Genomic DNA, 22,756 nt, shown 5'->3' with positions numbered 1-22,756 from the left:
AGAGGCAGAGGTTGCACTGAGCCGAAATCAAGCCACTGCACCCCAGCTAGGGCAACATATGGAGACCCTGTCTCAAAAAAAAAAAAAAAAAAAAAAAAAAAAAAAAAAAAAAAAAATTGGTCGGACGCAGTGGCTCACACCTGTAATCCCAGCACTTGGGAGACCAAGGTAGGCAGATCATGAGGTCAGGAGTTCAAGACTAGCCTGACCAACACGGTGAAACCCCATCCCTACTAAAAATACAAAAATTAAGCCACTGGGTGTGGTGGCTCATGCCTGTAATCCCAGCACTTTGGGAGGCTAAGGCCTGCAGATCACGAGGTCAGGAGATCAAGACCATCCTGGCTAACACGGTGAAACCCCATCTCTGCTAAAAATACCAAAAATTAGCCAGACGTGGTGGCAGACGTCTGTAGTCCCAGCTACTCAGGAGGCTGAGGCAAGAGAATGGCGTGAACCCAGGAGGCGGAGCTTGCAGTGAGCTGAGATCTGGCCACTGCACTCCAGCCTGGGCAACAGAGTGAGATTCCGTCTCAAAAAAAAAAAAAAAGGTTGCTCAGTACCTGGCCAAAACAGAAGAGGCTCACTCACTGTACACAGAGGGAAAGAGGAAGGAGACGGTTTAACTTCTAAACTCACTAAAGCAGGAAAGGCAAATGTGGAATGTGCTCAGGAAATATCTGTGAGATGAATGAATTTGAGGGAAGTAAGGTGCTAGATAATTACCTGCCCTACCAGAACAAATCCTGTGCAATGTTTCCTTGAAAAGCAGGAAGTCAGGCTGGGCGCTGTGGCTCATGCCTGTAATCCCAGCCCTTTGGGAGGCCAAGGCATGCGAATCACCTGAGGTCAGGAGGTTGAGACCATCCTGGCTAACACGGTGAAACCCCATCTCTACTAAAAATACAAAAATTAGCCAGGCATGGTGGTGCGTGCCTGTAGTCCCAACTACTTGGGAGGCTGAGGCAGGAGAATTGCTTGAACCCAGGAGGCAGAGGTTGCAGTGAGCTGAGACAGCCGCTGCAGTCCAGACTGGGTAACAGAGTGAGACTTCATCTCAAAAAAAAAAAAAAAAAAAGAAAGAAAAGCAGGAGGTCTGAAAGAGGTGGATACTGACATAGTGAAGCAACTAGTTCAGTTCTACAACTTGACAGCCACACCTGTGCCAGGCTGTCTACAAGGATATTTAGAATGAGTAAGACATTCCTTCAAGGAACTCCAGGAACATAGGCCTAATATATTGCAATGTTTAGTGTCAAGCAGTGCACTAGTGACACATTATCACACTCAAACCTCACAACAATTCTCTGAGGTAGGAGTTATCACTCCCCTTTTATAGATGAAACAGGGGCTTAGAGTGCTTGATTTATTGAAGGTCAAACAGCCAGTAAATGATGTAGGCAGGATTCCAACCTTTCTGTCTCACTAAGACTGTACAAAAAAAAGATACAAACAACAGACAAATAGTTCCCAGGTGCCTACCAAGTTGCCAGGCACTGTGTTTATCTCACTGACCCCTTTGAGGTTGTGGCATTGCCTCCATTTTCTACGCGAGGAAATAGGGTGAGAGCTGGGGTTAGTCTGGTCATGACTGTGTGTGCCATTCCCGCTAATCTCATTTGATGTGGTTCATGAGGCAAATGGCATAGACAACTTCCTTCTCACGTCCACTGAGCATATGACTTTTTACAACACTTCCTGGTTTCTGAATTACTTTACAAACCTCCCTGTCCTGTGAGGAAGGAAGAACGGTTATTACAATCTATATCTAGAAGCCAATTGCCCTTTAGAGATATGGCTGCAATTGCCTCACTGCCTGTGTCATGTGACTCTCCCAGGCCCTTAGTGATTCAATGAGGGATGCTGCAGAGGAGCCATGCTGACCACTTCCTCCCTCCTGTCCTGCCATCCCACTGCTGGTGTCCCACCCTCCTTGTGCCCTACACTTCCCTGGCTAATAACCCCCCTCACTTTTTCCTATGTGAAGCCATCCTGGATAATTCCCCACCCAGGGATGGTCCCTCCTCATATCAGAGAGCTCTCCATGCACACCTGTTACTTTTTCTGTTTTTACCTGTAAATATCTACGTGCCTGATTTCCATACCTCATACGCCTCTACAGGGCAAAGACTGTGTCTTTTGTTTATTTTTTTGAGACGGAGTCTCGCTCTGTCGCCCAAGCTGGAGTGCTGTGGCACGGTCTCCGCTCACTGCAAGCTCCACCTCCCGGGTTCACGCCATTCTCCTGCCTCAGCCTCTCCAGCAGCTGGGACTACAGGCGCCCGCCACCGTGCCCGGCTAATTTTTTGTATTTTTAGTAGAGACGGGGTTTCACTGTGTTAGCCAGGATGGTCTCAATCTCCTGACCTTGTGATCCGCCCGCCTTGGCCTCCCAAAGTGCTGGGATTACAGGCGTGAGCCACCGCGCCCGGCCTAAGACTGTGTCTTAAACATCACGATAGCCTTAGCATTTTGTGTAGTGAAGGTTTTGTTTTGTTTTATTTGTTTGTTTTTGTTTTTTAGTATCAGCTTTATTTGTATCATTTTGAAATTTTTATCAAAAAAGCAGTGTGCCTGCTCGGGTTCCCATCCTCTGGGATTTAGGAACCTTTACCCCATTCTCCATCCAAATCTGTCTTCTGTGTTCTAGGCTCTTCCTAAAGTTGTCATTCACACATACCTTCGAATTTTTTTTTTTTGAGACGGAGTCTCACTCCGTTGCCCAGGCTGGAGTGCAGTGGCCGGATCTCAGCTCACTGCAAGCTCCGCCTCCCAGGTTTACGCCATTCTCCTGCCTCAGCCTCCCGAGTAGCTGCGACTACAGGCGCCTGCCACCTTGCCCGGTTAATTTTTTGTATTTTTTAGTAGAGACAGGGGTTTCACCGTGTTAGCCAGGATGGTCTCGATCTCCTGACCTCGTGATCCGCCCGTCTCGGCCTCCCAAAGTGCTGGGATTACAGGCTTGAACCACTGCACCTGGCCACCCTCCAGAATTTTAAAGGGTGTATAATCTGTAACAACTCAGAGGAAGCCAATTGCCCTTTAGAAATATGCCTGCAATTCCCTCACTTCCTGTGTCATGTGACTCTCTCAGTCATCACATGACCCATCCACACTGGGAAGCCAGAATTACCTGCAGGACTAACCTAGTGCCTGTAGCTATGGCAGGTACCTGCATCCTTGTTTTTGTTTAGTGGATCCTCTATCCTTCAGAGACTCTGGAACCCCTGTGGTCTTCTCCTCATCCAATGACCCTGAGGTGATGGAGTTTTCCAGAGAGGTAAGAGAGAGCTCCCAATCAGCACTGTCACAGTGCTTCTGGAATCCTGGCACTGGAATTCAATGAATGACAGACTCTCTTTGAATCCAGGGCCATCATGGCTCTTTGAGCAAGGCACAGATGGAGGGAGGGGTCGAAGTTGAAATGGGTGGGAAGAGTGGTGGGGAGCGTCCTGATTTGGGGTGGGCAGAGAGTTGTCATCAGAAGGGTGTCTGTGGGCCTTGTCCTAATGAATGTGGGAGACTAGGCCATGGGCACCCAAAGGCAGCTGAACCCTGCCCAGGAGAGTAGTTGAGGCGGGAGAGGGGCTTGCTTTTCAGCCACTCCTCATTCTGTCCTCAGGAATGTCCCAAGCCTTCGGGTAGGGTAAGCATCATGGCCGCCAGCCTCACAGGATTGCTTCTACTTCAGGCAGTGTCTTGGGCATCAGGTAAGTGAGTCAAGGCAGTGGCGAGGTAGCACAGAGGCTCCCTTCTGCCTCGTAGTCCTTTGGTAGCCTTCCAGTACTCTGGTGGTAGACTTTTAATAGCTGCTCAATAAATCCTTTTGAGTGACTGAGACCAACTTTGGGGTGAGGAGTTTTGAAATCGTCTTGTCAGGCCAGGCGCGGTGGCTCAAGCCTGTAATCCCAGCACTTTGGGAGGCCGAGACGGGTGGATCACGAGGTCAGGAGATCGAGACCATCCTGGCTAACACCGTGAAACCCCGTCTCTACTAAAAAATACAAAAAACTAGCCGGGCGAGGTGGCGGGCGCCTATAGTCCCAGCTACTCGGGAGGCTGAGGCAGGAGCATGGCGTAAACCCGGGAGGCAGAGCTTGCAGTGAGCTGAGATCCGGCCACTGCACTCCAGCCTGGGCGATAGAGCGAGACTCCGTCTCAAAAAAAAAAAAAAAAAGAAATCGTCTTGTCTCTCCGAGCAGCTGTGTCCGTTCTCCACATCCTCATCAGACCTTACCTCTGCTTGTGCTCCCTCCCTCCCAGGTGGCACCCCTGCATCCCTAAAAGCTTCAGCTACAACTTGGTGGTCTGTGTCTGCAATGCCACATCTGTGACTCTCTTGACCCCCGACCTTTCCTGCCCTCGGTACCTTCAGCTGCTATGAGAGCAGAAGCAGTGGGCGTTGGATAGAGCTGAGTACAGGGACCATCCAGGCCAATCGCACGGGCACAGGTAACCATTACACCCTTCACCCCCCAGGCCAGGCTGGGTCCTCTTAGAGGTAAACGGTGTCAGTGATCATCAAGGAGTTTCTCCCCTGGGCACTGAGACCCTTATTCCCTGTGGATGTCCTCAGGCCTGCTACTGACCCTGTAGCCAGAACAGAAGTCCCAGAAAGTGAAGGGATTTGGAGGGGCTATGACAGATGCAGCTGCCCTCAACATCCTTGCCCTGTCACCCCCTGCCCAAAATTTGCTACTTAAATTGTACTTCCCTGAAGAAGATGAGGAGGAAGGGGACAAGATGACAGTGCCTTTGACACTTTTCTTTGCCCTTTCTTTGGATCCTGACTTCTGCCCATCCCTGACATTTGGTTCCTGTTTTAATGCCCTCTGAAATAAGATTTCCCTGCTTATCATCTGCTAACTATTATGGACTCAGGCTCAGAAAGGCCTGTGCTTCACCCAGGTGCCAGCCTCCACAGGTTCCAACCCAGGAGCCCAAGTTCCCTTTGGCCCTGACTCAGACACTATTAGGACTGCCAAGTGATAAGCAGAGTCCTGCACTTTCCTATTGACTCAGACTACCATATCTTGATCATCCTTTTCTGTAGGAATCGGATATAACAACATCCGCGTACCCATGGCCAGCTGTGACTTCTCCATCCGCACCTACACCTATGCAGACACCCCTGATGATTTCCAGTTGCACAATTTCAGCCTCCCAGAGGAAGATACCAAGCTCAAGGTAGGCATTCTAGCTTTTTCAGGCTCTGATGGCCCTGATGTCTGGGGGTTGAGAAGCTGTAGGGTAGGTCTGCTTGTAGAGACGTTTTGTCCCCTGCTATTTTGTCCCCGGGGTGGGAGGGTGGGGGCTGATGGCTGAACCGGATGCACTGGTTGGGCTAGTATGTGTTCCAACTCTGGGTGCTTCTCTCTTCACTACCTTTGTCTTTAGATACCCCTGATTCACCGAGCCCTGTAGTTGGCCCAGCATCCCGTTTTACTCCTTGCCAGCCCCTGGACATCACCCACTTGGCTCAAGACCAATGGAGCGGTGAATGGGAAGGGGTCACTCAAAGGACAGCCCGGAGACATCTACCACCAGACCTGGGCCAGATACTTTGTGAAGTAAGGGATCAGCAAGGCTGTGGGATCAGGACTGGCCTCCCCTTTGGCCACGCTGATCTCTGTCCCAACCCTCAACCTGGTTCCACTTCCAGATCTGCCTCTCCTCAGCTCACCTTTCTACCTTCTGGTCCTTTCAGACTTGGACCCGTCAGTCTTGCCCACTCCATCAGGCTTCCTGTTCTCTCAGTCTGGCCCACTTTCTTGGCCGGATCATTTATGACCTTTCTCTTGCCAGGTTCCTGGATGCCTATGCCGAGCACAAGTTACAGTTCTGGGCCGTGACAGCTGAAAATGAGCCTTCTACTGGGCTATTGAGTGGATACCCCTTCCAGTGCCTGGGCTTCACCCCTGAACATCAGCGAGACTTCATTGCCCGTGACCTATGTCCTACCCTCGCCAACAGTACTCACCACAATGTCCGCCTGCTCATGCTGGATGACCAACGCTTGCTGCTGCCCCACTGGGCAAAGGTGGTTAAGGCCCAGACCTGCATGGTGCTCCACTGAACTTCAAATCTAGCCTCCAAATGACTGGCTCCCAAACTTAGAGCAATTTCTCTACCCAACTGTGGATTCCTAGAGCACCATTACCCTGGACCTCCAGGGCGCCATGGATCCCACAGTTGTCACTTTAAACCTCTCTAGGCTTGGGGTGGTAGCTCATGCTTATAATCCCAGCTCTTTGGGAACCCAAAATGGGGGGATCACGTGGACCTAAGGAGTTCAAGATGAGCCTGGGAAACATGGTGAAACCCCATCCCTATAAAAATAAAATAGAAAAGTTAGCCGAGTGTGATGGTGGCACGCCTATAGTCCCAACTATTCTGGAGGCTAAGGTGGGAGGTTTAATTGATTCTAAAATTTGAGGCTCCAGTGAGCTGTGATTGTGCCACTGTACTCCAGCCTATGTGACAGAGTGAGACCCTGTCTCAAAAACAAAAACAAAAAATCCCTCCCAAAACTTCTCTAGTTGCATTCTTCCCACCACCCATCTTCAGGATTCCTACAAGAGGAAATAGAAGTTCCAGAAGCCTGTGTACAAGGTCCAAGGTCACTTGCTTTTCCTTTGCAGGTACGGACAGACCCAGAGGCAGCTAAGTATGTTCATGGCATTGCTGTACATTGGTACCTAGACTTTCTGGCTCCAGCCAAAGCCACCCTAGGGGAGATACACCGCCTGTTCCCCAACACCATGCTCTTTGCTTCAGAGGCCTGTCTGGGCTCCAAGTTCTGGGAACAGTGTGCGGCTAGGCTCCTGGGATCAAGGGATGCAGTACAGCCACAGCATCATCACGGTAAGCCACCCCAGTCTGCCTTCCTGCAAAGCACACCTCAGACCCCTTAGTAGTCTCACCAAAGACTGACAGACCTTTCCTGTCCAGCTTCCCCCGGCTAGCCTGCCCCTTTTGGGCAATTCTGGGGAACCATGATTCCCTGTCTTGCCTTTCCTTCACAGGTCTGCACACGTCATTGCCCCTTTTGCAACTACTAAGGCACTTGCACCTGCCTCAGACTTCTCAGCTCCCCTTGAGATGCCTCAATCTTCACACCCCCCACTCCTTAGCAGCTAAGGAATGTGCCCCTCACAGGGCTGAGCTACCCACAGCCACGTCTCCCTCATGTGACCTTTATCTACAGTCTCTGGGGACCCCCAGTGTTAAGCCTTTGTCTCTTTGCCTTTGTCCTTACCCTAGAACCTCCTGTACCATGTGGTCGGCTGGACTGACTGGAACCTTGCCCTGAACCCCGAAGGAGGACCCAATTGGGTACATAACTTTGTTGACAGTCCCGTCATTGTAGACATCACCAAGGACACGTTTTACAAACAGCCCATGTTCTACCACCTTGGTCACTTCAGGTGAGTGGAGGGCGGGCACCCCCATTCCATACCAGGCTTATCATCTCCTACAACAGGTGGCTTACATCACTCTACACCATAAGGGAGCAGGAAGGTGTTTAGGGTGGAACCTCGGGAGGGGCACACCCATCCCCTTTTGCACCATGGAGGCAGGAAGTGACTAGGTAGCAACAGACAACCCCAATGCCTGAGGCTGGACTGCGATGTAGAAAAGCAGGGTCAGTGCCCAGCAGCATGGCTCCAGGTCTAGAGACCCAGGGCAGAGCTTCTGCAGGAGTTATGGGGTGGGTATATGGGTGGGTGACTTCTTAGATGAGGGTTTCATGGGCGGTACCCCGAGGGACTCTGACCATCTGTTCCCACATTCAGCAAGTTCATTCCTGAGGGTTCCCAGAGAGTGGGGCTGGTTGCCAGTCAGAAGAACGACCTGGACACAGTGGCACTGATGCATCCCGATGGCTCTGCCGTTGTGGTCGTGCTAAACCGGTGAGGGCAATAGTGGGGTCTGGGAAGTGGGCTGAAGACAGGGTCGGGGGCCTTGGCAGGATCACACTCTTAGCTTCTCCTCCCCACTCCCTAGCTCCTCTAAGGATGTGCCTCTTACCATCAAGGATCCTGCCGTGGGCTTCCTGGAGACGATCTCACCTGGCTACTCCATTCACACCTACCTGTGGCGTCGCCAGTGATGGAGTGGATACTCAAGCTCAGCCTGGGCATTAAAGGGACAGAGTCAGCTCACACGCTGTCTGTGGCTAAAGAGGGCACAGCAGAGCCAGGGTGAGCTTACAGCGAAATAAGTCCAAGGGCAGTGGTTTGGGTGATTCACTTTCCCCTCTAGGTGGTGCCAGGGGCTGGAGGCCCCTAGATAAAGATCAGTAAGCCCCAGTGTCCCCCCAGCCACCATGCTTATGTGAACGTGCACTGTGTGCTGCTTGTTTTGGAAACTGGGCCTGGGCCCAGGCTTAGGGTGAGCTCACTGTTGTACAAACACAAGATGAAGGGTGAGGCTAAGGAAAAGAAGAGACTAGGAAAGCTGGGCCCAAAACTGGAGACTGTTTGTCTTTCCTGGAGATGCAGAACTGGGCCCGTGGAGCAGCAGTGTCAGCATCAGGGCGGAAGCCTTAAAGCAGCAGCAGGTGTGCCCAGGCACCCAGATGGTTCCTGTGGGACTAGCCAGGAAAAATGGCAGCTCTTAAAGGATAAAATGTTTGAGCCCAGTCAGTGTGAGTGGCTTTATTCTGGGGGGCAGCACCCCGTATCTGGCTGTACCAGCAAAGAGGAGGCACGGGGGCCTCTGGAATGCATGAGAGTAGAAAAACCAGTCCTGGGAGTGTGAGGACAAATCATTCCTCTTCCTCCTCCTCAGCCATGCCCAGGGCCCGGGTGCCTGGGGTCCGAGCAGGTGTTGCCCGCTGGATGGAGACAATGCCGCTGAGCAAGGCGTAGCCCACCATGGCTGCCAGTCCTGCCAGCACAGATAAGATCTGGTTCTGGCGCCGGTATGGCTCCTCCTCAGTCTCTGGGCCTGCTGGTGTCTGGCGTGGCGGTGGTACCTCAGCTGAGGGTCAAGGAAGGAAAGTGAGTTAGGGGAACTAGTTCTTGGATCCCTGCCCACTCTCCCCAGGGCTGCCCCTCCCATCTGCCCCTTACCTCCATCCCAGGGGAAGTAGAGACTGAGGATGTGGGTACAATAGGCACAGAGGTTGTGCAGCCCCCGCAGGTGGGCCTGCAGCTTCCCACTGGGCAGCTTTGCCTGCAGCAGCAGGGCCAAGTAGCTAAAGACGAAGGCGTCCAAGGAGGCAGGGCTGGAGCAGAGAGAGAAGGGTGGGATGGAGGAGAAGCACTGGGGCAGAAGGGGTAAAGATGGAGCTGGAGGAAGAGTCAGCCCTTGAGGTAGGCTCTGGGCAGCAGGCGGCCATCAGGGAAGGACAGGACACACAGTTCTAGACCTGGTATTGGGAGAGATCCCCAGGTGGCGCCAGCCTGGCCCTGAATAGGGCTCTATCCCAGGGCTGCATAAAGGGCACATTCAGTGCCCCACAGCTCTTCAGGCCCCTCCTGTACCTGGCTGCCCTCCCACCTTACCCTTTTGTACCTCTGAGAAGGCTCTGGCCCCACACACAGCCCCACTGTCAGCAGGCCAGTATCTGTCCCAAGGACCTCCTGTCCAGAGCCTGAGCCCACCCCAGCCCCAGCCCCAGCTGCTCCATCTGAACCTGTATCTTCTTCCAAGCCACCCATTATCCTCTTGAAGTCAGACTCACGCATCTCCAAAGAAGAACTTTTGAGAGCCCAGGCGCTGAGAGAGCAGGGTCAGACACTCCCGAGCCTCTCGGTACAGCTGTAGGGAAGACACAGGTAGGCTTGCAGCTGTGGGAACAGTTCCACCTCCCCACCTAAGCACTCCCATTCCTGGCCAGCATCCTTGGGGCTCATCTCATACAACAGCCCCCGGTCTCAGAGCTACCTCCTTCTCCAGCTCTTCCTCATCCTCAGGCATGTGCTCCCCACTCAGCAGCTCTAGCCGTTCCATGTACTGCCGCTGCATACGGCCAGGCAGGAAGAAGTTGAGGGGAAAGGGCATAGCCTCTGCATACCACTTCCGGGTCACTTCCACATAGTTCTTGGTGTCTATCCAGAAAGTATGTACCTGGATTGGGTAGGCAGGAAGAAACAGGCAGGTCTGAGCCAGTGCACCTGTCTGATTCAAGGTGGGCTTCTGACCCCCATGCTGTCCTGAGTCTCTGGGTGGGTCTATGTGTGCCCAACCCCTCCCCTGCTAACCATGGGTGCTGGGAGGTCTGGGCACACTCACCAGCACCGGGAGCAACTTCTCCTCCAGGAGAGACATGAAGGCCAGGGTGTCTGCCCCTTGCCGAGCTGACAGATCATAATCAGCATTGTACTTCTGTGGAGAAAATATCCATGGCGTGGACACTGCGGGGCTGCAGGGGCACTTCACCAAGGAGGAAGGAGTCCTGTCTGGTACCCCCCTCACTGGCCTCTGAGTGTAGTGGAGGTAGAGCAAGGAACTTTTCCTGCCAAGGCTCCCTTGCCTGGGCCCAGCCAGTAGCCTGTTGCTGTTGGCAAAAAGCCTGGGTCTTGGAGCCTGCTGGCCGTCAAGGTCCAGCGCCCAATGCGGGGAAGGAGGGAAGGCTCGGCCGCAAACTAGGAGCAGCTCCCAGAATTTCCATGGAAAGCTGGAAGGACGCCTGCTGACGGCAGCTTTCTAATGGTAACTTCCCTGACCCAGACACCACAAAGCTAGCACAGCGGAGCTCAGATACAGGCTGGGACTTGGTCCATGCCTCAGGAACCAGGGAAAGCCATCCTCACACTCCCTGAATCCAGGGAACCCACGCCCAGGGCCCCCCAGCTGGTTCTCTCAGTGCCCAGCTCTTGGCTACTTCATTCCATGGCCCAGACACCACTACCACATACACATTCCACCCATACCCCCAGGTCTCAGCCTGCCCTACCTTCCCAGGCTCCAGTCCCTGCTCCTCAGCATCCCCCTCCACATCCTGAGTAAACTTTGTCCCCAGATAACCTCTTGAGCATGATCCTTAAATCTCCCTGAGCCTCAGTTTCTCCCGTGTGCAATGGGGGTAAGAATCTCTTTCTCTCAATGCCCCTGTGTTAGGAAATAATTTAGAATACTTTGGAAACTGGAAAAGCTCTGTTCACACCTAAGGAATCAGGGCAGTGGCCCTGGCCCCACCAGGAACCTTGTCTTTTATCTGGATCCTCTCTTTTCAGGCTTCTCAATTAATTCCCCAGGTCCTTAACCTTTGGGAAATTAGAAATGAGGAAGAGCGTCCCACTTCTGACACTGTGTTCCCTCTTGGAACCTGACCATCAATGCTAGAAGAACCCTTGGAAAACATGCTGGCCCAGCCCTCTAGTTTTACAAATAAGGGAGTGCCAGCCCTGAGAGGTTATGTGGCCTGCCCAAGATCACATAGTCAATGGCAGAGTAAAGAGCAGAGCCTAGGCCTCCCCACTCCTCTAGTAATGCTCTTTCATCTTCTCCAACCTAGCTGTAAGTCTTGTCCATCCTGAGCCCCATATCTAGCCCAACCTAGTCCCTGGAAACAGGGAAGTGGCCCTTAGAAATCTCTCTCCAGTGCCACCATCAGAGGCCAACTGCTGTCTTCTACTCTCCTTCAGCCTGTGCTCCTCTCCCTCCCTGCCTGACAGGCAGAAGGTACTGTGCCTCTGGATATCCCCACAGTGCCCTGAGCTTCATCTCTTGCCGACTGCTTTAATACATCACAGTGACACTGTGTGTGTCTCCACCAGCAGACTATTGCTCCTTGATGCTCTGGGTCACCTACATCTAGCATGGCATATATCTGGTGCTCAATAAATGTGTATTGTACAGAATTGACTGAACTTCTCTTACTGGCAGCCCCCTCTATCCAAGTCACCTACCTCTTTTCGAAGGTGGGTGATGATCTTGTGTGGAACAGAGATGACCTCTCCATTACTGGTCCGAAGGGCAGGCAGAGTTCCTGATATTGAGAGAGAAGTACACCTACCAACCAGACCCTTAGCTGCCTAGTCATACATAGTTGCAACACATTCCTCCCTATCTCCTGCTTCTCCCCTTGTACATACCCTTCCTTACCCCCAAGGGACACTGGGTACCTGAAGGGCTCCGCCAGGGGTTGCTGATCTTGTGTACCTTCAGTGGAGCACCAGTAAATCTGGCATAGGTCTGCAGGGAAGGAAGCAGAAGTCAGAAAGGCAGGGCCATGGCCCCCACAGCAGTATCAAGAAGAGAAATAACATTTATTGAATACCTTATGTGCCATTCCCTGTACTTAGTATCTTAGTCTTGAAATAAAAGGGGGAGTCATTACCATTTCTATTTGCAAATGGGCAACACAGGGCTCAGAGAGATTACAGACATGTCCATGATTACAGGTCAGCCAGGAAAATCCTTTCCTCTTTCTCCTCCCTTTCCATCTACCTGGTGGACATCTATCCTCAGAAGCTTTTCCTAACTAGTATCCCTCTCTTGGAAGCACTGACCATGCCCTTCTCTTTGGCAGTATCTATGATCTGTTCCTATTTTACTTATACGTGAATATTTTATTATATTTATTTGCTTACCTATCTGCCTTTCTGTAAACTCAAACGGAGGGAACATATTTTATTCATCTTTGCATGGCAATATTTAATATTTGGAAGAAATCTAATAGATGCTCTTTAAAGCAAGGAGTCAATGAATAAATCAAGCAAACGAGTCTGTCTGATTGCTAAGCTCTTTCTAGAAAGCCTGGCTGTGAGTCGTTTGGTCCAACAAACAATAGGCTCAGTAAATGCTGTTAAGTGAGGAGGAAGAGGAAAAGGGGGCTGAGGAGAAGGCAGGAATTCCAAGCTAGAGTGGGTCCCTGAGAGAGTCCTGCCTAGTAAACCTGCGAATGGAGAAAAAACGCCCAAAGAGAAAGATCTCCGCAAGGTCACACAGCCAGTGAGTGGATGAGCAAGGACTAGAACCCATCACCTGAACTCCCAGCCAGGCTTCTTTTCGTTGCTGCATTAAGCCTAGAAATCTACAGCATAGGGCATTGAGCCCATATCGGCCACGTACACTCTTTGACTGCCTCAGTTTCCCCCACTGCGCCCGTGGTGAGTAGCCCTGGCAAAGTTTGGATGCCCGGCTAGTTCGGCCCCCTCCCCAGTCATCAGGGCACAACAGAGTGCGCCAGCGCCATCCCTCACCAGCACTGCAAGGCTGTCCAGGTCCACTGAGGGCAGCCCCCAGCCCCCTGACCAGCAGAACAGCTCCATGGGCGCCGCCATCTTGCCCGCCCTCTGTCCCGGAAACACTTCCTTGTGTGCTCCTGCCCTGCCCTGCACGGACCCGCCCCCTACCACCGCCCCTCCGGTAGTTGCGGTCAGGGGGCCGGGGGAGGTCCCCGGGGAGGCGAGGCTTCTTCTGGTCCGACTGGCAGCTGAACTGCGGGGGACTGGGCCGGGGGCCTCCGGGGAGGGCGGCCGCCGGCCCATCCAGAGGTGGCCCACGTAGCGGGACAGCGCTAGCGGGACAGCGCTGTCGGCCCGGCGCGCCTCAGCGAGTCACGGCGCCTCGGCTGAGTGAAGCCCCGAGCCCCTGAAGGCGCAGCAGGCTCAGGAGAGCGGGGTCTTGTGCGCCTGGGCCAGGTCTGAGGGCTCTTGCCAAACTGCACGTGGCCTGTACTGCTCCGAGGCCCCTTGGGGCTCGTCCCCGAGCGGGGACTGCGGGGGGGTCCCCCGAGCAGCATGTTTTCCACAGCGCGTTATGTTTGGAGCGGGCCCTGCACCGCCTGTCGCCATGGAAACAAAACAGGGGCGGTGGCGGCGGCCGGAGGCAAGGCCGGGCTGGGGCTTGGGTGGGGGAGGGGAAGAGCGGCTCGCAGGCTGTTGCTTAGGTAACGGGAACTCAGGCGCCCCTCTGCTTCATCTGGGTCACGGCCCATCCGCTAGTACCCACAGTGTTCCACAGTCTGGTCCTTGGCTCCTCGCCTGTCCCCCTGGTCTTCTACGCCTGTCCCTGGTGTCCCTTTCCTCTTTCCTGGTTTCTTCACTCCGACCTCACCACTGCTTTAGATTCTCCCTTCAGTTCCCGTCAGACGCTTCCAGACTCCCAAGCTTTCCTAGGAATGAGGGAAAATGGAGAAACAGGCACGTATCAGGGGACCCTCACCCTAATAAAGAGCACTTGCTCCGCCAGAACATCTAACTTCATGCCATGTGGGCATCCCTGGGCACTATAGCAAGCTAGTTTCGGCCACTCCCTTGGCATCCTTTCCTGCCAGCTGTGGAATAATGCCCACTGTCTAGCACTGCCCCTGCCAGGGGTGCTTGCCTCCCACAATCGTGGCTTCCAGAAAACAGTAGCATTCGGTAGTGCTGTGTGCGGAGACCCCCAACAATGTAATGACTGCGGAGAGGGAGGCACCTGGGGGAGGATCATTAGGGAGAGGTAGAAGGCAGGGAGGCCTACAGGATTCTTTCCCAGTGCCCCTGGTTCCCAGAGCTGATGATGCCTCCAGGGTGATTGGCAGCTCTTTGTTTCAGCCCCCCCTCACCCGCCTGCTGGCCCCCCCTCCAACTCTGTCCCTCCGCCCCCCGGCTCCTGCTCTCTCCGCCTAGCCTTTTCCCCTCCCAGCTGCCTGCCTGCCAGGGGTAGTGAGCCGGCTGAAAGGCATGGAGACGCAGGAACTTCGGGGGGCCCTGGCTCTTCTCCTCCTTTGCTCTTTCGCATCTGCCAGTCAGGACCTGCAGGGTAAGCCTGTCTCCATCCTCTTAGACCGCTCTGTGCGTCTTCCCCATTTTCCCTCAACCCAAGTAGCAGAGAGCATGTGGGCAGGGGAGAAGGAAGAGTCCAGAAACTGAGCCAGAGGAAAACGTTAGACTGCCTAGGGTTGGTGAAATTATGGCCTGGTGGACAGGAGTGGGCACCACAGAGTAGTGGGGGAGTTGGAACGGGCCAGGGTCAGGCATGAGGCCAGGGCAGAGGACTCAGGAACTGGATGCTCAGGCTGCCTGGCTGGGGTGGTTCCTGAGCATCTGTAGGCACCCTAGGGTCTGGGAGAGCAGCCTGAAGGTGGGCATACTGTAGGTCCCTGGGCTTCGTCCCTTTGGGCTCCTGGCTGCCCAAGGACAGGGCGGGGGTGGGGACCAAGAAGCCTGGGCTCTCCCGGAGGTCTGGTGGTGGGATGGGCCAATGGATGTGGGAGAGGTAGCTGGAGCAGATGACACATGCATAGATTCTTTACTGGCTGGAGGGAAAACCACAGATTGGCCAGGACACAGGAGGCAGAGGAGCTGGGTCCTACATTCCCGTGGGAGATAGCCCAGATGGTGGGAGGGTCAGAGCCCTCGGTGGGCAACTGTTCTTATCCAGAGCGAGTGTGCTGTGCCCCTAGGATGGGAGGAGGGGAACTAGGGTGTGGAACGAGCCAAATCCAGGAGTGGAAAGAGAAACTGCCTCCCGTTTCTGCGTTGTGGGAACCAGGTGCCACTCCTGAGGGGGATCAGCACAGCATCTCCTTTGCGCCACCTGGTGGGGGCATCTCAAATGTGTGGGGTGCTGTTTCTGTGTTTCCAAGTGCGCCTCAAACCTGCAGATTCCCAGAAGGTGGTAATAGGCAATAATGGGGAAAGGAAGGCACAGCGGCTCTGTCTTCTGAGAGCAAGAGTTGAGGTTTTGTTTTGTTTTGTTTTGTTTTGTTTTTTTTGAGACGGAGTTTCACTCTTGTTGCCTAGGCTGGAGTGCAGTGGCGTGATCTCGGCTCACTGCAACCTCTGCCTCCCAGGTTCAAGCGAGTCTCCTGCCTCAGCCTCCTGAGTAGCTGGGATTACAGGCGCGCGCCACCATGCCCGGCTAGTTTTTGTTGTTGTTGTTTTTGTATTCTTAGTAGAGACGGGGTTTCACCATGTTGGTCAGGCTGGTCTCAAACTCCTGACCTTAGGCGATCCACCCGCCTCAGCCTCCCAAAGTGCTGGGATTACAGGTGCAAGCCACTGTGCCCAGCCAAGGGTTGAATTTTGAGGGGACTAACACTGCCTGGTGATGGGAGTAGGGGGTGATGTGGGCTCAGGGGAGGGCATACCTTAGCATTTGATCCCATTCTCTAACCTTGATAACCCCTGCCTGACCAGTAATTGACCTGCTGACTGTGGGCGAGTCTCGGCAGATGGTAGCTGTGGCAGAGAAGATCCGGACAGCCCTGCTCACTGCTGGGGACATCTACCTCTTGTCCACCTTCCGCCTGCCCCCCAAGCAGGGTGGTGTCCTCTTTGGCCTCTATTCTCGCCAAGACAACACGCGATGGCTGGAGGCCTCTGTTGTAGGCAAGATCAACAAAGGTGACTGGTGGGCATCTCCTTTCCTGCAATGGTGACCTCTTTTAAGCATTCTCCCTCATCCCTACTTCACAAGTGCTTCCTCATTCTCCTTGGCCTCCACTGGGGACCAAGGTCCCATCAGGCTGTGCCCAGACATCAGGGGCGCCTGGTATGGGGTGCTTACAAGGTGCTTTAAGAGGCCATGTACCAGGCCGGGCGCGGTGGCTCAAGCCTGTAATCCCAGCACTTTGGGAGGCCGAGACGGGCGGATCACGAGGTCAGGAGATCGAGACCATCCTGGCTAACACGGTGAAACCCCGTCTCTACTAAAAAAATACAAAAAACTAGCCGGGCGTAGTGGCGAGCGCCTGTAGTCCCAGCTACTCGGGAGGTTGAGGCAGGAGAATGGCGTAAACCCGGGAGGCGGAGCTTGCAGTGAGCTGAGATCCGGCCACTGCACTCCAGCCTGGGCGACAGAGCGAGACTCCGTCTCAAAAAAAAAAAAAAAAAAAAAAAAGAGGCCATGTACTAAACAATAGAGTGAGGCTTGAGTCCTGATATTTGTAGGGATGGGAGATTGTACTTGGGGATGCTTGGAGGGAGGGTGAGGCATGTCTCTGTGCCTCAGCGGTGATATAGAAAGGTCTTTCAGATCCCTGGAACAGTTCAGTGGCCACAGAACCAGCTGTCACCATAGGACAGAGTCATCTGATACCAATGAATACTAAGAAAGTATTTGTCTCTAAACCAATTTTTTCCAACAGAGTCTCGCTTTGTTACCTAGGCTGGAGTGCAGTGGTACAATCTCAGCTCACTGCAACCTCCACCTCCTGGGTTCAAGCGATTCTATCTCAGCCTCCTGAGTAGCTGGGACTACAGGTGCCCACCACCACGCCTGGCTAACTATTGTATTTTTTTTTTTTTTTTTTGAGGCGGAGTCTCGCTCTATCGCCCGGACTGGAGTGCAGTGGCCAGATCTCAGCTCACTGCAAGCTCTGCCTCCCGGGTTTACGCCATTCTCCTGCCTCAGCCTCCCTAGTAGCCGGGACTACAGGCGCCCGCCACCTCGCCCGGCTAGTTTTTTGTATTTTTAGTAGAGACGGGGTTTCACCGTGTTAGCCAGGATGGTCTCGATCTCCTGACCTCGTGATCCGCCCGTCTCGGCCTCCCAAAGTGCTGGGATTACAGGCTTGAGCCACCGCGCCCGGCCAACTATTGTATTTTTAGTAGAAATAGGGTTTCACCATGTTGACCAGGCTGTTCTCGAACTCCTGACCTCAAGTGATCTGCCCACCTTGGCCTCCTAAAGTGCTGGGATTACAGGTGTGAGTCACCGTGCCTGGCCTCTAAACCAATTTCAGAAACATTTATTGTGTACCTATTACATACAAGGTGTTGACAGCTACATAGTAGAATTAGGGATGGGGGCCCTAGAGATGTGGTATCCAGCAGAGTTGATCCAAGGCTCAGCTGGGAGGCAGGGGGAAGGGGATAGCACCCATACTGATCTCCCCTCCTGGGCAGTACTGGTGCGATACCAGCGGGAGGATGGCAAAGTCCACGCCGTGAACCTACAGCAAGCAGGCCTGGCCGATGGTCGCACACACACAGTTCTCCTGCGACTCCGAGGTCCCTCCAGACCCAGCCCTGCTCTACATCTCTATGTGGACTGCAAACTGGGTGACCAACATGCAGGCCTTCCAGCACTGGCCCCCATTCCTCCAGCAGAGGTCGATGGGCTGGAGATTAGGACTGGACAGAAGGCATATTTGAGGATGCAGGTGAGCCGGGAGGAAGCTCTGAGTTCTGTGGAAATAGAGTTTGCACCAGTTGGGGAAGGGGTTAGTAGACCTTCCCACCTTACTCTGCTGCTATCCCCCCAGGGCTTTGTGGAATCTATGAAAATTATTCTGGGTGGGTCCATGGCCCGGGTAGGAGCCCTGAGTGAGTGTCCATTCCAAGGGGACGAGTCCATCCACAGTGCAGGTAACACAGAGACTTGTTTGCTGACACTGGACCATGGGTCCTGTGGCCTTTGGTGACTCCTGTCTTCTTGACCTCCCTCTCCCTTAAAACCCATTCCTTTGGCTCACCTGTTCTTAGGGTTTCTAACCCTGTTATTCCAAATCTTTTACCTGACTCCACAATCTCCAATACAGCCATCCCAGAAAAAAAAGCGATCCAAGAGAGGAATTAGTTGCTTGGTCTTGGCTGACCAAGAGATACTGGTCTCGAGTATTTTGTTTTGTTTTTTTTTTTGGAGATGGAGTCTTGTTCTGTTGCCCAGGCTGGAGTGCAGTGGTGCAATCTGGGTCACTGCAATCTCCACCTCCTGGGTTCAAGTGATTCTCCTGCCTCAGCCTCCCAAGTAGCTGGGATTACAGGCGCCCACGACCATACCCGGCTAATTTTTGTATTTTTAGTAGAGATGGGGTTTCACCACATTGGCCAGGCTGGTCTCGAACACCTAATCTCAAGTGATCCACACACCTTGGCCTCTCAAAGTGCTGGGATTACAGGCGTGAGCCACTGTGCGTGACCTGGTCTCGAGTCTTTTATAGTTCCCACTGGCGGCTATCACCAGCAATTTCTCTGAGCATTGCCCATCTGCCTGCTCTCTCTGACAGGGATGTTCAGAAGCTCTCAGCTAAATAAAACCTCCCCAGATATTTGAGGGAGAGCTCTTGAAGAAGGGAATGGGATGGCTGGGTGTGGTGGCTCACACCTGTAATCCCAGCACTTTGGGGGGCCGAGGTGGGCTGATCACTCAAGGTCAGGAGTTCAAGACCAGCCTGGCCAACATGGTGAAACGTCATCTCTACTAAGAAATACAAAAAATTAGCTGGGCATGGTAGTGGGTACCTGTAGTCCAGTTACTTGGGAGGTGGAGGCAGGAGAGTCGCTTGAACCCGGGAGGTGGAGGTTGTGGTGAGCTGAGATCACACCACTGCATTCTAGCCTGGGCAACAGAGCAAGACTCTGTCTCAAAAAAAACAAAAACAAAACAAAAAACAAAACAAAAAAAAAAACAAAAAGAAAACCCACACACACAGAAGGGAATGGGATGTACTGGGGCCCTGGCCCTGCTTTGGGTCCATCCCTTCTGCCATTACCATGCCTAGGAACCAGGAGGATTTGGGTTTTGACTTCCTGTGAAGCAACTCCCTTAGAGGGCCTTTTGCCCTGTGGAAGGAGCTGGCACTGCTTGTCTGCCAGCTCTACCCTCCCAGTATCCAGCACCCCATCTTTATTCTGGGGCTCCAGCCCTGTCCCTGTCCTCACCTTCCTTCTTCCTTACCAGCCAGGCCTCTCTTCACTTCACCTCACCCCTCTGACTATGTTTTCTTCTCCTCTCCAGTGACCAATGCACTGCACTCCATTCTAGGTGAGTAGGCCACACTGAAGCGGAAGCAGGGACGGGGGAGGAGGCCCCAGGCTCTGGCAGCTGCCTGAAACTAAGTCCTCTTCAGTCAGGAGTGTAGTAGGTTTAAAGGCAGAGGTGGGCAGCCGTGGCATGTGCTGGCTTATTGCCCATGGAGGGCCCAGGACTGGTGCTCCAGTACTGAGCCCCGCACACCCTGGGTCCTGACAGGGGAGCAGACCAAGGCGCTGGTCACCCAACTCACCCTCTTCAACCAGATCCTGGTGGAGCTGCGGGATGATATACGAGACCAGGTTTGGGTGGGCCGGTGAAGGGTGGCACTGATTCTGGGGTGGGATGGCAGATGTCAAGTGCTGACTCCTCCCCATCCTTCTCCAGGTGAAGGAAATGTCCCTGATCCGAAACACCATTATGGAGTGTCAGGTGTGCGGTGAGTGGGAGAGCAGGGGAGGCTCCAGATGACAGTGCCACGTTCCCCATCCAATGGCTTTGGCTTTCCCTTCTCGTGGCTTAAATAGTGACCACCGGGTAGCTCTGACTGTGTCCACCCCTCAGGCTTCCATGAGCAGCGTTCCCACTGCAGCCCCAATCCCTGCTTCCGAGGCGTGGACTGCATGGAAGTGTACGAGTACCCAGGCTACCGCTGTGGGCCCTGCCCCCCCGGCCTGCAGGGCAACGGCACCCACTGCAGTGACATAAATGAGGTAGGGGAGGGCAGAGCCCAGAAGGGTACAGAAAACTGGGGTGAGGATGTCAGGAGAAGCCCAAGAGGGTGGGATAAATGCTGGTCCAGAGGAGAGGAATTTGGAGTTTAGGAGAGGTCAGAGGCAAGAAGAGAAATGCAGGATGGGAGAGACAGAAGGCCTGGAGCAAAGACTGAAGGCCACACAGGGAAGGAGCTGGGGAAACTGCAGGGGAGGCTTGAGATGGAAACCAGGCGCATGGGGAGGGAGAGAGGGAACCCCGAGGGAAGCGGGATGGGGACCAGGAGCACAAGGCGGTTGTGTGGGGAGAGCTGCACAAAGGAGAGACCTGGAGCAATGGTTCATGGATCACAGGCAGGGGCCTGAGTTTCCCAGAGGGTGGCCTGACCTCTGCCTTCTCATCTGGTCCCCAGTGTGCTCACGCTGACCCCTGTTTCCCGGGCTCCAGCTGCATCAACACCATGCCCGGCTTCCACTGTGAGGCCTGTCCTCGAGGGTACAAGGGCACACAGGTGTCTGGTGTGGGCATTGACTATGCCCGGGCCAGCAAACAGGTCAGACTGGGTAGTGTGTGTGGACAAGGGATCTTGGCCTTGTAGAGGCCAGGGGCTTCTGGGTTGGACATGGGACCCTTGTGATGAATGGGACATGGATGGCTTTGCATCGGCTTTGGGTCTGGGCTTAATGTTGATGTTCACAGATAAGGCCATACCAGTATCCTCTGCTGTATCTGAGGAGACCCACCATAGGTCTGGTTCCACCCAAAGTCTGCCCCTTCAGGTCTGCAATGACATCGACGAATGCAACGATGGCAACAATGGTGGCTGTGACCCAAACTCCATCTGCACCAACACTGTGGTGAGCTGAATACCCTGAGTGTATTCTGGGGTGGTGGGAATGGTAAAACCCCAACCCTCGCCCCTTCTTACCTTCAAATTTCCTGCAGCCTTTCCTCCTCCCTAGGATACTACACAGATTAGGTGTTCACATGGACTTGGTTTGGAATACTGGTTTGCCTCTTGCTAGCTCTTTGGCAGGTTATTTAACTTTTCTGAGCCTCAGCTTCCTCATCTGAAAACCAAGGCTGTTATCCACCCTGAAAGGCTGTCATGAGAACCTAAAGGAGATACTGATATGCCTGGCATAGCCGAGTGCCCAGCCCACACCCCGCAGGTGGGGCAGTGCTGGCCCTGGGTGCCTGGTGGGCTCACCCTCCTTCCTAAGATGCCGCCTCTCCACTCTTAGGGCTCTTTCAAGTGTGGTCCCTGCCGCCTGGGTTTCCTGGGCAACCAGAGCCAGGGCTGCCTCCCAGCCCGGACCTGCCACAGCCCAGCCCATAGTCCCTGCCACATCCATGCTCACTGTCTCTTTGAACGCAATGGTGCAGTGTCTTGCCAGGTGAGCTAGGCTTCAAGCATGGAAGGAAAAGGGAGAGTCTGGGGAAAGGGGTAGGGCTATGTTTAGGGCTTGGGTTGCAGACCTTCACAGGAGAGAGGTGGGCCTGAGCCCAGGAACTGGTTGGTGGGGAGAATAGAACCTGAAGCAGGGAAAATAGAGGGAGGAGGGGAGCCAGACCAAACTGCTAGCTCCTACCCTTTGTGTTGCCCTAGTGTAACGTGGGCTGGGCTGGGAATGGGAACGTATGTGGGACTGACACAGACATCGATGGCTATCCAGACCAAGCACTGCCCTGCATGGACAACAACAAACACTGCAAACAGGTACAGGGAGCAGGCGGGTGAGGGGGCGTAGTGGGGAGCCCAGGCTGGGTCAGGCCAGAACTCATCCATTCTCTTCCCCTGAACTTTAGGACAACTGCCTTTTGACACCCAACTCTGGGCAGGAAGATGCTGATAATGATGGTGTGGGGGACCAGTGTGATGACGATGCTGATGGGGATGGGATCAAGAATGTTGAGGTGACTCCCAGATTGCCCTGCCCCTTGAAGCTCCTCTCCTCTCCTCCTGTCCTCTCAGTGCCTTTCTTACCTCATTTGGCAGCTCTCTAGGAAGGGCCGAATACTCCAAATCAGAGAGGCAAAAACCTCCTGCCCAGGACAAGGAGGCTGGGTGGGTGGGACTGTGCTGAGCAGTTTGTCTATCACAAGGGTGTGATCTTAGAAAAGGATACAGTGTGGCCGGGCGCGGTGACTCAAGCCTGTAATCCCAGCACTTTGGGAGGCCGAGACGGGCGGATCACGAGGTCAGGAGATCGAGACCATCCTGGCTAACACGGTGAAACCCTGTCTCTACTAAAAAATAAAAAAAAAGAGAAAGAAACTAGCCGGGCGGGGTGGTGGGCGCCTGTAGTCCCAGCTACTCGGGAGGCTGAGGCAGGAGAATGGCGTAAACCCGGGAGGCGGAGCTTGTAGTGAGCTGAGATCCGGCCACTGCACTCCAGCC

The 22,756-nt window shown here is 53.8% G+C and overlaps 2 protein-coding genes, 1 long non-coding RNA gene and 1 pseudogene across 8 annotated transcripts in view; 2 read left to right on the top strand and 2 right to left on the bottom strand.

The window, feature by feature from the left end:
* The first annotated feature begins 3,116 nt into the window (after positions 1–3,116).
* On the top strand, positions 3,117–8,644 carry LOC108526837 (glucosylceramidase-like; annotated as a pseudogene). Its single transcript, XR_001884614.1, has 12 exons — positions 3,117–3,280; positions 3,623–3,714; positions 4,264–4,452; positions 5,054–5,187; positions 5,398–5,570; positions 5,806–6,043; positions 6,642–6,667; positions 6,778–6,864; positions 7,264–7,301; positions 7,357–7,427; positions 7,797–7,913; positions 8,008–8,644. The product of XR_001884614.1 is annotated as a glucosylceramidase-like (transcript).
* A 1-nt stretch (position 8,645) lies between these two features.
* LOC108526836 (metaxin-1-like) lies at positions 8,646–13,787 on the bottom strand. Its single transcript, XM_017867797.1, is given in 9 exon segments — positions 8,646–8,985; positions 9,078–9,232; positions 9,692–9,768; positions 9,895–10,077; positions 10,243–10,335; positions 11,862–11,941; positions 12,078–12,147; positions 13,158–13,487; positions 13,490–13,787. Coding segments are annotated over 9 exon segments (1,413 nt in total). The 5' UTR covers positions 13,700–13,787; the 3' UTR covers positions 8,646–8,770.
* A 15-nt stretch (positions 13,788–13,802) lies between these two features.
* Positions 13,803–22,756, top strand: part of THBS3 (thrombospondin 3) — a 15,059-nt gene continuing 6,105 nt past the window's right edge. Inside the window, exons 1-13 of one of the 5 annotated variants that reach the window (XM_017867792.1) lie at positions 13,803–14,703; positions 16,083–16,289; positions 17,793–18,049; positions 18,152–18,254; positions 19,627–19,653; positions 19,861–19,943; positions 20,029–20,080; positions 20,206–20,354; positions 20,768–20,908; positions 21,135–21,212; positions 21,600–21,752; positions 21,965–22,075; positions 22,165–22,272. In XM_017867792.1, coding sequence (XP_017723281.1) covers positions 14,625–14,703; positions 16,083–16,289; positions 17,793–18,049; positions 18,152–18,254; positions 19,627–19,653; positions 19,861–19,943; positions 20,029–20,080; positions 20,206–20,354; positions 20,768–20,908; positions 21,135–21,212; positions 21,600–21,752; positions 21,965–22,075; positions 22,165–22,272 — 1,548 coding nt within the window. In that variant the 5' untranslated portion in view covers positions 13,803–14,624. Of the gene's footprint in view, positions 14,704–16,082; positions 16,290–17,792; positions 18,050–18,151; positions 18,255–19,243; positions 19,944–20,028; positions 20,081–20,205; positions 20,355–20,767; positions 20,909–21,134; positions 21,213–21,599; positions 21,753–21,964; positions 22,076–22,164; positions 22,273–22,756 lie in introns of those variants that run through there. The other 4 variants (XM_017867793.1, XM_017867794.1, XM_017867795.1 and 1 more) reach the window with 4 other exon arrangements.
* On the bottom strand, positions 17,616–20,043 carry LOC108526839 (uncharacterized). The gene is made up of 2 exons (XR_001884616.1): positions 19,895–20,043; positions 17,616–18,074 (listed from the first exon to the last, which is right to left on the bottom strand). It is a non-coding gene; the product is annotated as an uncharacterized LOC108526839 (long non-coding RNA).

The sequence above is a fragment of the Rhinopithecus bieti genome, unplaced genomic scaffold (genome assembly GCF_001698545.2).
Source record: "Rhinopithecus bieti isolate Rb0 unplaced genomic scaffold, ASM169854v2 scaffold_4129, whole genome shotgun sequence".
In the NCBI taxonomy this organism is placed as follows: Eukaryota; Metazoa; Chordata; class Mammalia; order Primates; family Cercopithecidae; genus Rhinopithecus; species Rhinopithecus bieti.
Note: the sequence above shows the minus strand (reverse complement) of the source record. Positions and strands in the feature narration are given on the sequence as shown.